At 38.3% G+C, this 16,002-nt stretch overlaps 1 protein-coding gene across 1 annotated transcript in view; it reads right to left on the bottom strand.

Annotated features, from left to right (window-relative positions):
• MORC1 (MORC family CW-type zinc finger 1) overlaps positions 1–16,002 on the bottom strand; it is a 177,090-nt gene that overhangs the window by 72,912 nt on the left and 88,176 nt on the right. The window contains 3 exon segments of the mRNA XM_033211353.1: positions 2,228–2,366; positions 7,181–7,286; positions 9,779–9,907. Of these exon segments, the coding sequence (XP_033067244.1) occupies positions 2,228–2,366; positions 7,181–7,286; positions 9,779–9,907 (374 nt within the window).

Genomic DNA, 16,002 nt, shown 5'->3' with positions numbered 1-16,002 from the left:
AGCCTCTGAAGTAGCTGGGATTACAAGGCATGAGCCACCACACCCAGCTAATTTTTTTTGTATTTTTTGTAAAGATGATGTTTCACCATGTTGGCCAGGCTGGTCTCAAATTCCTGACCTCAAGTGATCTGCCCATCTCAGCCTCCCAAAATGCTGGGATTAAAGGTGTGAGTCACCGCGCCCAACCCCCCACATAACTTTCTTTGACTGAAGCTGCCCTCACAGTAAACTTCTATTGCAGTGTCAATTACAATAAGAAAACACATTTGAATTAATACTACTTTATAGTGGTTGCTCATTTTTAAATAGCTGTTAGACTTGGTCCACAAAAAGACTGTATAATATCTGAGGGCATGTTTTACCTACTGATTCAACTACCTATTGAGTACCCAGTATATGCCAGGCACTGTTTTGGTTAATATAGATTCACAGTAAGTAAAACCAAGACTATTCCTGCTCTCATGGAACTCACATTCTGGTATTACAGATACTCTGTATTCCCCGTAATTCCCAGCCTGGGACAGACCTGAGGGCAAGTATGTGCTCAATGATCACCTCAAAATTAACTGGTTGCCTTTGGTTGAGTGAACCTCAACCCAAAGCTTTCCCTGGTTACCACAAAAGCAGGGTCAGTTATAGGCCCTGAGTACTAGAAAGTATGTAAAAGATGTCAGGAATCTTTTCACAAAAGGATTCTGTAAAATTTTCCTTTTGCAAAAGGGAAAAGGAGGATGGAGAGGGTTATGTCCTTTGAAGTACTGGCAGTGAATTTCTATATAAGTACTGCTAAATTCCTTTGTTTACATTTGAAACAAACTGAATCTATAACCTTGGCTTAAATCTTATGAAAAAAAATCAACTACCAAGAAAAAAGAACACAGAACTGTTGGCCCAAATCTGCTATTCCATCAGCTGCCATCGAATTCTCTACCTCAGTGATGAATACAACATCCAATCTTAAACAAACAACAAGCTAATTAAGTCTTGGTGATTGGCATTATTAATATACAGGGGTTGGCTATGACCGCTGTAGAAAAGAAAAACAATGTCCAGAGATGGCAATAAACACGCAATCAATTCTTAATGTGCCGAATGCCTTCACAAAGTGTGGTAAATAAGAAACAAAATTAAAATATTTCATAACAAAAAGATCCGAATGTACCTAATTATTTATTAAAAGTCTGTGAAACCTTTATTTCTGACTTTCGTTATCAAACCCATGACTAGAGGTCTTAAAAACTGTAGGAAGTTGAGCCACTTTTTGGAGGTGGAGGGTGCTTAGGAGAATGTGTTTCCAAAGTGACTCTCAGTATCTTTCCTAGAGAGACCCTAAGACGCCAGGGTGAAAAGGGCGGCTCCGGTTCCTTTGGTTGTAATCTCAGGTGGTATCTGACCCACACTGCAGCACCCTAACAAGCTAAGTGAGATAAAAGAGTAATCTATGAGCCCAGGAAAACACTTACTATAAGCTGCTATGGCTGGGGAGCTTAACTCCCACTTCATCACTGAATTTTCTATTTTAATAAGCATTTTATTTCCTGACATCTACAGAAGTGTCCACACATTTGGACATACACTACAAGTGCTGTTTGAGGAAGCCGACAGGCTACACAATTAAAAAATAATGGATTCACGTGCTAAATCTATAGAGATTTAATTATTAGTCAAGAAAATAAAATAATTTTTCTACATGCCACATTTTCTTACACTCGACATTGTCATGGTTACCTATGTGGATTGATAGTAATGTTTAATTTATTGAATTTTCTTAACAATTAAATATGACTTTGACTTTCTAAATTAATAGGTTAATGTTTTTTAAAAGAACTCTTTACCTGAAAACCCTCCCTCAGGGAAGAATGAAATAAAAACAGCCTGACCTTTGGAGTTACACAAACTTGTGTTGCGCCTTGATCACATGACCTTGGACATGCTGGCTGATTCTATAAGGCTCTATGAGCAGCTGTGGGGTAGAAATAAATGTCCCTATTTCTCATATGCATTGTTGTGTAGATGGGCTTAGATATCACATATACAGTTTTTTGTTTTTTGTTTTTTTTTTTACAAAACTCACCCTTTAGAACATGTCTTAGATCTAAAATTAAAAGACATCAAAAAGGACAGAAAAAAGAGTATACACATTTTATTGTGTAAACCACTTTAGTCAATTTGCACCTAAGAAACCAACAGTTCATGGGCGAATTGGCAGGAATTAATTACAACTCACCTGTGGCTGCTGTTCTGCCAGTCTATTTTGATACTTTAGGACGGACTCTCTAAGTGGCTTCTCTTTCTCATTTTTTGATGGTGATATTGTGTTCATCGTGCCCAGCGGGATGGAAGGTAGACGTTCTACCTGATGACAACTTCAGAATCAACAAGCACAAGATTAACATCAGGAGAAATATAAAACTACTTACTGTCTGTAAAAGATGATTTACTTCTACAAGCAGTTACTCTTTATGTCATATATCGAAAATTCAAATACAAAGGAAAAGCATTGTATTGGTGGCTTTCGATAACAAATAACCATAAATCTCCAATTTGCATGGAAAACAGCCTAATAAAAAATGTGGACAATAGCATATATTTACGAGGATGGGAAAGCGTCAATTATATTGCTAATGCTTCACTTATTCTACACTATCATAAAATGAGGACTTTTGCAAAAATTATTTGAGATCACTGAGTTTATCTCATCATTGTCATTCCCCCCCCAAAAATGGTAGCGAAATATATATGTCTTTTTAAAATATAGCAAATAATTATGCCTCTGAAACATATGGATGACCAAGGATCACTGTGAAGCCCAGTGACTACATGATGTGATGTAGGATTCAGCAACAGCCTCGGGAGGTAATGAGATGCATTAGAGCCCCTTCCCCAAATCGCCCACTGGTCCTGACAGCAGCATTCTGCCCAAGTGCTTGCTGCCATGAGTATCTGCTTTCCAGGCTTACAGATATGCTGTTCTAATAACTTGTGGGTTAGTAAATACATAATAATGTAGAATGATTTATAAATGAACAATACACAGGCTATGGATCAGCACATCCCTTGTTTTAATTACAAAAAAATACGAATAACCCTCAAAGCTTATGGTTTGGAAGGTTTGAGGCCATTTTTCCTTTTCTTACTTCTGCATTTGTGGCTATGTACTGGGGAACTGAGTCAGCCAAACTGCCGAAAAAGGAAGATATTATTTTGTTCACTTTGGTATCAAGGCTTAATACAGACAAGAAGTTCAGCTCCCACTGGGCATAGCTTTGATTCAGGGCATGGCGGGGAACACGCAGTAGAGTCGTAAGACGCTGAGGTCAGTTCTGCGAGTCTGCTCTGGGTCAAGGAGTTTTCTATTGTTGATTGGGGGTGGGGAGGGGAGGAGTTCCACTGAACTACCAAAAAAAGGAGGAAGGGACACAGTCACAGAAAATGCATGGGTCTTAGGCTAGGCAAGGGAGGAGGAGGCTGAGGATCAAGAGAGGACTTTCTTCCATCTGAAACAGTGAGGGAAAAGGGAGGCAGATGAGACCCACCATTTCTCTGTTTTTCAGGGTTGCAGCATATATTTTTCTCGCCCCATACCAGCAGAGAAGAGTTAGGAACTACAATCAAATTCAGGTACTACTGTGAAAAAACACTTAATTCCACCCACACATGGTCTTTGTTATTATCGTTATTTTCAAAGAAAGGTGCTAGATAAACAAACCCTAGGGACAACTTCTATATATACAGCAACCCACAGTGTTGATTTGAAGACAACTGTGGGGTGGCATCTATATAGGCTTCTACTTCATTTCAGAAAAGAACCTGTGACAACATTAAGTTTTTATTCAGAAGGAAGAAACCTCAAGCATTTTATTAGAATGCAATTCATTCAATTGTCTTCATTTAAAGATGTTTGGACATGAATTACACTTTAATATGCAATACAATCCATAGATATTTTTTCACATCTTTTTCAAAATTCAGACATTTTTGTTTCAGCCAAGTAATAGGCATCATTTTTACTCTGTTGGTAATCCCTATTTTCAATGCAGGTAAGTGCATAGTATGAATGTAATGGAAGCATACTGATCGCTATTTCTCAGATACTGTGTCAAAAACGTACAGCCTCCCTCTGTGCTTGAAGAGGAAAACAAAATCAGGCTCCAATGGTTCGAAAAAAGAATGGCTCCACCTTACCCTGTCCAGGTTACTGAATGCTACCATTTGTAAGATGTATTTTGTCCACTAAAAAGTATCTGAATGAAACTAGGCTTCCTGAAATGGAAAAGGATGCCTTCCAACAGACGATGTGGTAAGGCAGGAAGGGTACAGGTTTTGCATCAGAAACTTAGCTTCCAATTTCAGCTGTAGTGAAGAATTCTGGGCAAGTTACTAATCCTTTCTTAGCCTCTCTATTTTCTTCTCTGAGAAATGGGGAAAGTTCATAGGCCTTTTATAAAAATGGAATGAGATAGCATATATAATTGCAAAGTAAGAGAAAGTTATTACCATGTTTCCAGCCCAAGTTCTAGTTACACATTGTTCATTCAAATGCTGTCTGTTGACAATGGCCTTGCTGACAATTGGCAATTAACTACTGACAAGAAACCGTATTTTCTGTAAATACAGACAATGACACTTTTCATCCCATTACTCTGTCCCTCTACTCATAGACTACTCCCTAATAAATAACTATGCTTATCATCACTTTATTACACTTATTTTAAGTGATTCTATCCAAATCCAGTGGCACATGTCAGGGGTCCTGCCTAGCAATAATGTATTTTGAAGCATATTCTCAAGGTACGCATGGCCCATCCTACCATTTTGAGTCAAAGGACTGAGCAAGGTCATCAGATTAATTTCTTCCCCCTCCCTGGGAATCATCATATCTACATCACTGTTAATGAGCTCCCATGAAGGAAGTGCCAAATCTCAATTAACTGCCCTTTTAATCAATTTTTCTTTACATCTCCCTTAAATCTCTTGCTGCCACTTTAAGCATATTTTTGTCACAATATTTTCCGTGAAAATAAAACACAGATGGTTAATATCATGTCATTATATTCAAAGAATCAAGCACTTAAGAAAATTATAAATATAGGAAAACTTTTTTGCATGATAGGCTTTTAATGTCCATAAGTTGTCTGTCAACATGGCTAAATTTATCTAGCCACTCATCACAAGTGGCACTGTTCTTATGTGAAAAAGAGACAGAATTAAATGAATAAGATCTTGTATTTGATAGCACAAGGTGACTACAATCAACAATAGCTTATTATACATTTTATGATAACTAAAAGTACTATTTGAAATGTTCTAACACAAAGAAATGATAAATGCTTGAGGTGATGAATACCTCCATTTACCCTGATGTGATTATTACATACTATATGCCTTATCAAAATATCTCATATCCTCATAAATCTATATACCTATCATGTACTCATACAAATTAAAAATTAAATTTTTAAAGAGAGACAGAATTAATATAGCTTTGAAACTAATTTTACAATGCTCTGAGGTGGTACTGTTACTTTTCAGAAGGGGGCGAGTCTGTGCCAATGCAGGGACAACAGTAAGTTGAAGGTAAGGGAAACTGCAGAGGACAGCTTCCCAGTTCTGTGGGTCTGACAGTGCCCACGACTGGTCTAAGAAGTCCTAGGGATAGGGTTACATCTGTGGGGAGTAGCCTAAATTCGGGGATCAAGGGCCTCTAGTGACCAGGGACTTTCAGCAGATTGTCGTAACAATGGGACTTAGCTGGATCCAGAGAAGATGCATAAAGATCCTATTATTATACCACATTCCAGTGTATGGAAAGCTGAGTTAAAGGGGGGTTATATAATTTCTGAGATTTCACAACTAATAGAACCAGGAGTCAAACCCAGGCAGTCTGTCTTCAGAGTCTGAACTCTAAATACAATCCTAGACTATATGAAAGTTCTTAGTTCATGGTAAGTTCACATGATTAACTATTCTTAATATTGAAACTGAGCAAACACTTTGTTCCTGTTTGGGAGATATTTAAGTCCCAAGTTGGGGATGAACACAGGTTAGGAAACAGAAGATCTTGGCCAGTGGCTTCATACATAGATTTCTTAGCCTGGATTTGGGTTTTAATTCTCTGTTTTCCAAAATAAAGAAGAATAGATCAGTGTTTTATAATCATGATCCCTGGAGCTCTAGGCTTTCCGCAGAGTAGGGAACGGAAATAAAAAAGCGGACACCTTTGGTTCCCAGCCTCCAACCCAATCAGGATAGTTTTGCATTTATCTACTTTATTTTTGGGTTCTGTGACAAATTTTTATTTGGGAAAAACAAGGCTGCATTGCAAAACAAGAAAGGGATACAAAAAAACCTGGACCATGATTTGAAATCTAAGAGCCTTTGCCACCTCTGACATTTTTCTTTAGTCTCTAAATATAAATAACCTGGGGACTCTAGGTGAAAGGAGTTTTAGCAGCAGTTTCCAAATGTTTTCTTTTTCTTTTATCTTTTTGCTCTTCTTTTTCAGAGCCAGATAAAAAATAACCAAACAGGAGTTATTACCCTAATGTCTATATTAAAAATATTGACTCACATATCCAGCTCAAAGGACTTAGAATAGACTGCATGGAAAAGCAATGCTTGACTTAGGGGTGCCTTTGTTAAAGGGGAATACTAACTATTTTCCCTATAGGGGAAAATACTAGTCTAAAAAGGCTTGTAATAATGTTAACACCCTTCAATATTTAATCAGTCTTTTTCCTGTTTTAGTTTGAACTTTTTCCTCCAAGAGTATAAAGCAATGAAATCAATATATGATTTAAGCAGAAAAAGCATATGGTCTAACAGTTTAATGCCCTTGGAGACACTCTCTGAGTAACATTCCTGTCCAATAAGGACATATGTTGTATGAAAATGAACTGGAAGGAAGAACTCTTAAGTACCAGGTTGTGGTCTCCCACGGGTGGAAGTGCAGAGCTGCACACCCCAACGTCTTCAGATAGTTACAACGAGACCTCTTTTATTTGATGGAAAAGCACACCAATGAAATAATCTTGGCACAGGTAGCAGGGCGTTAGAGTTTGAAGAGATACCAGATACTAAGCTAAAATCTATATTATCGGTTAACATTTTCAAGGTTCATACATATGAACTTTAGAAATTAAAAATGAATAAAGAATTTTAGAAAATAATCAAAAACTACCTGTTTTCCAAGCGGTTGGGATTATTAGCACAAATCCAAATGTCAAAAATTTCTTTTTCCTGATAATCACTAGAGGAAGGCAAGACTCTCCATTTAAGACAAAGATCTGACAATCAAAACAAAATGACACAGAAAAGAGATCAGAAATGAATCTATCATAGTAAGATGTCAGTTTGCACATACCAGAAGTATGAGGTATCTCTCAATCCAAAGACAAGCGAATCCTTCATCATATACCATTATCCTTGATGGCACATCTATTCTAGGGTTCTATGAGCTACTTCAGGACCCCACCAACAAGTTATTATTATTATTGTCTCAGTTCCCTCCAGTTAGTTTCTGCTACTTTCAGCCAAAAGAACCTTAAATAATACATCCACTTCACCTCTTCTAAAATCAAATTAAGAATTTCAGTGACTTGACTCTCCCATTTTCTCTGACCTACTACCCATCTGCTGACAACACCACTTTCTGTCTCCAACTACATGATTAACATAAGAGGAAAACCATGGTCTCAACGAGTATAAAATTAAATTGAAAGAAAGAAGGAAGGAAGGAAGGAAGGAAGGAAGGAAGGAAGGAAGGAAGGATCGATCAAGTTTTCTGAGCCATATACACATTTTCTTCTGTACTTTCTTCTGTTCTTACACCCCTCTCCAGTCTACAGCTTCTGATTTCTTCACCCACTTTCCAAAACAGTCCTTCCTTGCCTTTAGGATGAAGGCACACTTGTCTCTCCAGGCTACACTTAGGTTTAATCCTGAATTCCCTCCAGACACACTGCTAATGGCACATAGGTTAACACTTGTCTCTTTCATCTAAGGCAGAGACAGTCAGTATACACAAAGGTTAAGAACTTGAACAGCTCCACCTCTTACCACCTCTATGATCTTGGACAAATTATTTAACTTCTTACATTTCAGTATCATTATCTATTAAAAGATTAATATTATATTGTTCTTATCTAAAAGTTACTGAGAATGAAATGACATCCTCCTCCTCATCATCATCATAAAAACCAACACTGCTAGACACTATCCTCAGCACTTAGTAAACTTTATTTATTCACATTATTCTTAAAACTCTATAATGTAGCTACAAATACTAATCTCATTTCATAAAAGAAGAAACTGAGACTTAAAGAAGTTAAACAATTTGCCCAATTTTGTGCAGCTCTTGGGTACTGGAGATTGGAGTCTAACAGTACCTAGTACAAATCAAAATCACAGTAATTGTTATCCATTATTATTAGCATGTGACAGGCTGTCACATACTGTCATCAATTTCCTCAATTATACCTTCTAAGTATCTGTCATGTATGATTCTTTTAACTCTCACTGCCACACCTTCATTCAGACATTTATAATTCGTCACCTGGATCCTAGATTACAGTAGTCTCCTGTTCTAGCCCTTCACCAAGTCATCCTTCATTGAGCTGCCAGAACAACTTTAACTACATGTTACCTCTGACCAGTCAGGTCTTCCTTGGAATACTCCCAGGCAAAAGGCTGGGGAGGTGCTCCCGGAGAGCTGTATAATACTTCTATAGAGTTTTACACACTATAGGCTGCTTTTTCGTTTGCTCATCTGTTTTTCTCTACTGAGCTGTTAGTTACAGATTAATATTAGAGACTGTCTTTAACTCCCTATCCCTTTGCGTAGTGGCTAGAAAACATATCAGTAAGTGCTGAATGTAATTACCCTCCTATGGAAAAAATTCCAATACCTCCTGCTTGCTTATGAAAGTAAAACCTTATCCTGACATTCAAGAATCTCTAACATCTTTACCCAACCTAATACTTTTGTCTTATTATTTATTCATCGTTCAGTGATTCAGTTGTCAGTTATTAAATTCCTACTAGGTATTAAACAGTGTTACATATTAAAAATAGAAAGATAGCTCTTTCTATTACTCTTTCACAAACATCTTAGCTGAAGTGTACACCTGATATTAACTCACCTTTCGCTACTCTTTATCTCTGCCAATCAAAATTCTATTTTTATTTATTTATTTTTTGAGACAGGGTCTCACTCTGTTGCCCAGGGTGGAGTGCAGAGGTACAATCACAGTTCACCACAGCCTCAACCTCCCAGGCTCAAGAGATCTTCCCACCTCAGCTTCCCAAGTAGCTGGGAACACAGGTGTGCACCACTGTGCCTGGCTAATTGTTGTATTTTTTGTAGAGGTGGGGTTTTGCCATGTTGCATAGGCTGGTCTCAAACTTCTGAGCTCAAGCAATCTACCCACCTCAGCCTCCCACGGTGCTGGGATTTAGGCATGAGCCACCATGCCTGGCTTGAAACTATTTCAAAGACTATCACAAATGTGACTCCACCATAGAATCTTGCCTCTACTCCCCAATCCTTTGCTTTGAACCCTCAAAAAATTATTTGTCTCTATTATATCATTTACCTTATTTTTCCCTGTATTACAATTATTTTCACACTTACAACTTTCTTCTAGACTGTAACCTCCTGGAAAGCAAGATGTCTTACTAACCTTTGTCTCCTTCCTCCCTCAATGACTTGCATCCCACAATGACTTGCATATTTAAGAACTCTTAATATTTGGTAATTAGAATGGAATTCAACACTCACCACATTGTATGATGAATGGGATACCCATGGCTTGTCTTCTTTGATATTGAATAGAATTTAAAGGTTTCTCCATGTCGATGTCATTCTGGTATCCAAATTCATTGCAAAACAATGTCAGATTTCTATTATCTTTAAAAAAAAAAAAAGCAGGCAAAGAATAATGAAAAAATCATTAAAATCAAAACGATTGGCAAAGGGAAGTTTGTATATACAATATGATCTCAACTGTGTAAATATTAATACGTATACAGAAATAAGAGATTAAAAAATCAATATTGGTTGTCTCTGAATAGTGATGAGTGAAAACTATTTTCTGCTTTAGTCTTTTTGCATTTTCCAAATTATACGCAGTAAATCTGCAATATCTTTATAATAAAACTAAGAATAGCATGTATTTTAAAAGTTATGTGTTTATGCAATAAAACATACTGACATTTAAAGCATTGTTCTTAAGCATTCCCAGGAAAGACTGTACTGATTACACTTTAAAGGGCACTCTTAAAATTATTGATATAAATATTTATCTTTCTTATCTCACAGCCAGAGGTGGTTTATTTTATCTCTGGTTCCTTTTCTCTCCAGTCTTTATTGTTTATGCACTATCCTATTTCCAAATTGTGTATTTCCTCCTTGCTTGGAAACACTACTTACCATGGAGGACTGTTAGAGAGTCATTTTGTTCTTATTCTTTGATCCAGCAAATAGACTGTTAGGAATTATCCCTACACACATACATAAGTTGCCATGTATATTATAGCATGGCTCGACTAGTAAAAAGTTGGAGATAATGTAAAAGCATATGAATAAAGAACTGACAAATTCTGTTCCCCAAAAATGGAACAGTGGGCAACCTTTAAAAAGGAGGAAGTAGAGCTAAATGTAGTGTTGCATCAAGATCTCCAAGTTATAGTTTTAATTTAAAATATATATATATACATATATCAAAGAGTATCCCTAGTGTAATTTTATGTAATGTATGAAAAGCCTGTCCATATAAAATTGCAATGTACATTTTCCTGAATGGATGCAAAAGAAAGTTTTAATAGTGGGTATCTTTAGAGCAGAAAGAGAGGTGGAGAGGAAGGCAAGGGAAAATACTTCTACTTTTCACTTTTTATTTTTCTCAACACTTTGAATATCTTTACATGTGCATATAGTTAAAATTGAAAGGAAAAAAAAAAATCCATGTTTGACTGTTTTGTCCAATATGATAACCACTAACCATGGCACCAGCCTTACAACAACCTTAACACATAGCTATGTAATCCATGAAAAATACAAATAAATGATCTAACACCTTATTATTCCTGTTAAAATTTTGGCTCAGGGTGCTATGGGCCTTAGAGATCAGCAGAGAAAGAACTCAGCTTTCAAAAGGGTCTTCACAGTTGGGCTGGGCTAAGGAGGCCTCACAAATTCCCAGGTCTGCTCTCTTGACTCTTCACAAAGTCCCCGGCTGCTCTCGCTCCAAATTCTCCTTCGGATTTGGCTTTTGGGGCTTTTAATTCAGACTTTCAATCTCTTTTCTTGGCCCAGTATTTGTTTTTTTTGGAGAATCAAGCAATTCCATCTTAAATACTGATCTGCCATGTTGACTTGTGATTAACCCCTGTTCTGGAAATGACTCTAAAATTTCTACTTTATCTACTGTTACTGTAAATCCTGCCCTTAGGTCAAAACAACCCTTAACCATAAAACCTGCCATTGGGTAGATTCACATCACATTCTTACAATTCACTGTGGGGTTGACTTCAACTGTCCTACACATTCTTTCCCTATGGTTTTGTTATGCCCAGACCGTTTATTCCCCGAAGAAGACCACCAGAGTCCAGAGTCAAAGCCAAGCGGCAAGGATCTTGAATGCAAGTTCGAACTTGGTCCCTCCGTTCTCTAACATACAAGAGGGCCCCAAACAATGCGTGTGCTTGCTTTTTATAGCTCGAGGTAAACAGGACTTGTCAGGTTACAGAGGAACAAGGCATTTCTCTAGGCTACAGCATTACAATTGGTTTACATGTTAATGTGAAGTTATGCTTTTAGCAGCCTTCTGATCGGTTCCTGCGCTTTTACAAACGGTTGTAACCTTATTGGAGCTTCTCCAGGTGTTGTTTTTCTTAATGTGTTTGTGTCGGGCCCAGGAAGTTGGGACAAAATAGAGGATTGTATTTGTACTGGGCCCAGGACTAAGATATGTGGCAGACACTGGTAATTAGAGCAGGACAGAGACTTTCACAACGTTTGTCCTTACAATGTCTGGAGTCTATAGATAACCTTAATCGGTTAGGTCCGGGGTCGATCTTTTAACTAGGCTCAGGGCACCGCCCGGGCTGTCAGGGCGCCGCCCGGGCTGTTTGCCTGTGGACTTCAGTTTTTAAGTCCTGGGTCTGGGGGTAATGGCACAGGGATCCACCATTCTTATCTCACCACAGCCTAAGACATAACTTTTGTTCTTAAGACCCTATTAAATGTTTCTTTCTAAGAAACTGGATTTGTCAGACTCTTTCTTTGGCCTCTCAGCTTCCTCAATCTTTGAGGGTAGCTTCACATAGACTTGTTAACAGTGGAACTGTCTTGGTTCATCTCAAACTCTTCTTCTCTGTACACCAGATCCTGATGTACTACTCCTTGGTATCTAGAAAGGTTGATAAGGTTTTGCTTCTCTGATTTCTTTCTGTGTGTTTTTTTTTATTATTATTATACTTTAAGTTCTAGGGTACATGTGCACAACGTGCAGGTTTGTTACATAGGTATACATGTGCCTTGTTGGTTTGCTGCACCCATCAACTCATCATTTACATTAAGTATTTCTCCTAATGCTATCTCTCTCCCAGCCCCCCACCCCCTCACAGGCCCTGGTGTGTGATGTTCCCCACCCTGTCTCCAAGTGTTCTCATTGTTCAGTTCCCACCTATGAGTGAGAACATGTGGTGTTTGGCTTTCTGTCCTTGTGATAGTTTGCTCAGAATGATGGTTTCCAGCTTCATCCACGTCCCTGCAAAGGATATGAATTTATCCTTTTTTATGGCAGCATAGTATTCCATGGTGTATATGTGCCACATTTTCTTTATCCAGTCTATTACTGATGGACATTTGGGTTGGTCCCAAGTCTTTCCTATTGTGAATAATTCCTCAGTAAACATACGTATGCATGTGTCTTTCTTTATAGTAGCATGATTTATAATCCTTTGGGTATATACCCAGTAATGGTATTGCTGGGTCAAATGGTAGTTCTAGCCCTAGGTCCTTGAGGAATTGCCAAACTGTCTTCCACAATGATTGAACTAATTTACGCTCCCACCAACAGCATAAAAGTATTCCTATTTCTCCACATCCTCTCCAGCATCTGTTGTTTCATGATTTTTTAATGATCACCATTCTAACTGGCGTGAGATGATATCTCATTGTGGTTTTGATTTGCATTTCTCTGACGACCAGTGATGATGAGCATTTTTTCATGTGTCCATCAGCTGCATAAATGTCTTCTTTTGAGAAGTGTCTGTTCATATCCTTTGCCCACTTTTTGATGGGGTTGATTTTTTTTCTTGTAAATTTGTTTAAGTTCTTTGTAGATTCTGGATATTAGTCCTTTGCCAGATGGGTAGATTGCAAACGTTTTCTCCCATTCTGTAGGTTGCCTGTTCACTCTGATGGTAGTTTTTTTGCTATGCAGAAGCTCTTCAGTTTAATTAGATCCCATTTGTCTATTTTGGCTTTTGTTGCCATTGCTTTTGGTGTTTTAGTCATAAAGTCTTTGTCCATGCCTATGTCCTGAATGGTAATGCCTAAGTTTTCTTCTAGGGTTTTTATGGTTTTAGATCTTACATTTAAGTCTTTAATCCAGCTTGAGTTAATTTTTTTATAGGATGTAAGGAAGGGATCCAGTTTTGGCTTTCTTCAGATGGCTAGCCAGTTTTCCCAGCACCATTTATTAAATAGGGAATCCTTTCCCCATTTCTTGTTTTTGTCATGTTTGTCAAAGATCAGATGGTTGCAGATGTGTGGTGTTATTTCTGAGGCCTCTGTTCTGTTCCATTGGTCTATACATCTGTTGTGGTACCAGTACCATGCTGTTTTGGTTACTGTAGCCTTGTAGTATAGTTTGAAGTCAGGCAGTGTGATGCCTTCAGCTTTGTTCTTTTTGCTTAGGATTGTCTTGGCTATATGGGCTCTTTTTTGATTAGGACAGAATCTCACTCTTTCATCCAGGCTGGAGTGCAGTGGCGCGATCTTGGCTCACTGCAACCTCTGCCTCCTGGATTCAAGCAATTCTCGTGCCTCAGCCTCCTGGGTAGCTGGGATTACAGGTGCGCACCACAGTGCCTGGCTAATTTTTGTATTTTTAGTAGAGATGGGGTTTCACCATGTTGGCCAGGTTGGTCTTTAACTCCTGAACTGAAATGATCCACCTGCCTCAGCCTCCCAAAGTGCTAGGATTACAGGCGTGATCCACCGTGACCCACCCGCTTCTCTGATTTCTACATTAACTATTTCGTCTTTACTATATCAAAGCAGAGGGTGCTGTAGATTAAAAGAAACATGGATTTGAGTGCTGGGTCTGTCATATATTAGTTGTATAGTTGTGGGCAAGCCACTAAGCTTTCTTATCTATCAAGTGAGTGACTGCAGTAACCTGTCTTGCAAATTTATCACAAAGAATAAATGTGAAGGCACACTAAAAACTATAAAACCTGGAAGATTCTGAGAAGATGATAGAGTAGGAAGCATCAGAAGTCTGTTTCACCACCTAGACAAAAATGGCACTGGCAGAATCTCATGTAACTATTTGGGAACTCTGGAGTCTACTGAAGGCTTGCAACTTTCAGGGGAAGGGATGGATATTAAATTGCAGTTAATTTCAGTCATTTCAGCTCTCAGCCAGTAGTAGCGGCTACCCATCCTATACTCCATGTTCCTGGAAGATCTTTCACATAGCTTGATGAAATTAGGGTGGGGAGAAAAAAAGACCCTGTCCTCCAAATAACGGGGACTCCTGCTCTGATCACTGATTGCTGGCTATGATCACAGAAGTGTAGACGAAAAGGTGAAGGCCATTTTTGTTATGCCTCTCCCTCACAGTTGCAAGCCCCTCCCCTTCTATCTGGAGTGACTTCTAGCGGATTTAAGGGGTTGGTGTCTTTTTTTTCCTCCTTTCATTTGTCTCCTTTCACCTTATGGAAACCAGATATTGAAGACTAGTGCATCCAAAAGCTGCTACATGTATAGAGGAAATTAGGAAGTCACTGCACATGTCCCGGCAAAGGCACAGGCTCAGAAAAACCCAAGAAAACCTTAAGTGTATAGCTCGGGCTGATCTGCCCAGAGACAGCCTACAACAATTTAAACAAACAAACAAACAAAAAAACCAGTAAGTCTTAGAGAAGGAAGAGACTCTGATTTCCAGAAGTACAACACTGTTAGATTCAAATGTCCAGTTTTCAACAAAAGAAAAATCACAAGTCATACAAAGAAACAGTAAAGTATGGCACATTCCAAGCAAAAGAATGAATCAACAGAAATTGTGCCTGAAAAAAACCTGATGGCAGATCTAATAGACAAAGACTTTAAAATGACTGTCTCAAAGACACTCAAAGAACGAAAGAAAGAGAAAGAAAGAAGAAAGAGAGAGAGAGAGAGAAAGAAAGAAAAAGACAGAGAGAGAGGAAGGAGGGAGGGAGGGAAGGAAGGAAGGAAGGAAGGAAGGAAGGAAGGAAGGAAGGAAGGAAGGAAAGAAAAAAGAAGGCCAGGCACAGTGGCTCATGCCTGTAATCCCAGCACTGTGGGAAGCTGAGGCAAGTGGATCACCTGGGGTCAGGAGTTTGAGACCAGCCTGACCAACATGGTGAAACCCCATGTCTACTAAAAATACAAAAATTAGCCAGGTGTGGTGGCACACACCTGTAATCCCAGATACTTGGGTGGTTGAGGTATGAGAATCTCTTGAAACTGGGAGGCAGAGGTTGCAGTGAGCAGAGATTGTGCCACTACACTCCAGACTGGCTGACAGAGTAAAACTCTGTCTCAAAAAAAAAAAAAAAAATGTGAAAAAGTCAAGAAATTGATATATGAACAAAATGTAAGTATCATAAAGAAATACAGAACTTAAAAAGAAAATAAAAAGAAATTATGGAGCTGAAAAAAATACAATAACTGAAATTTTAAAATCACTAGAGGGATACAGAGTCAGATTTGAGAAAGCAGAAGAGAAAATCTGAACCCAGAAGTGC

Source organism: Trachypithecus francoisi, unplaced genomic scaffold (genome assembly GCF_009764315.1).
Source record: "Trachypithecus francoisi isolate TF-2019V2 unplaced genomic scaffold, Tfra_2.0 Lachesis_group0, whole genome shotgun sequence".
Classification (NCBI taxonomy): domain Eukaryota; kingdom Metazoa; phylum Chordata; class Mammalia; order Primates; family Cercopithecidae; genus Trachypithecus; species Trachypithecus francoisi.
Note: the sequence above shows the minus strand (reverse complement) of the source record. Positions and strands in the feature narration are given on the sequence as shown.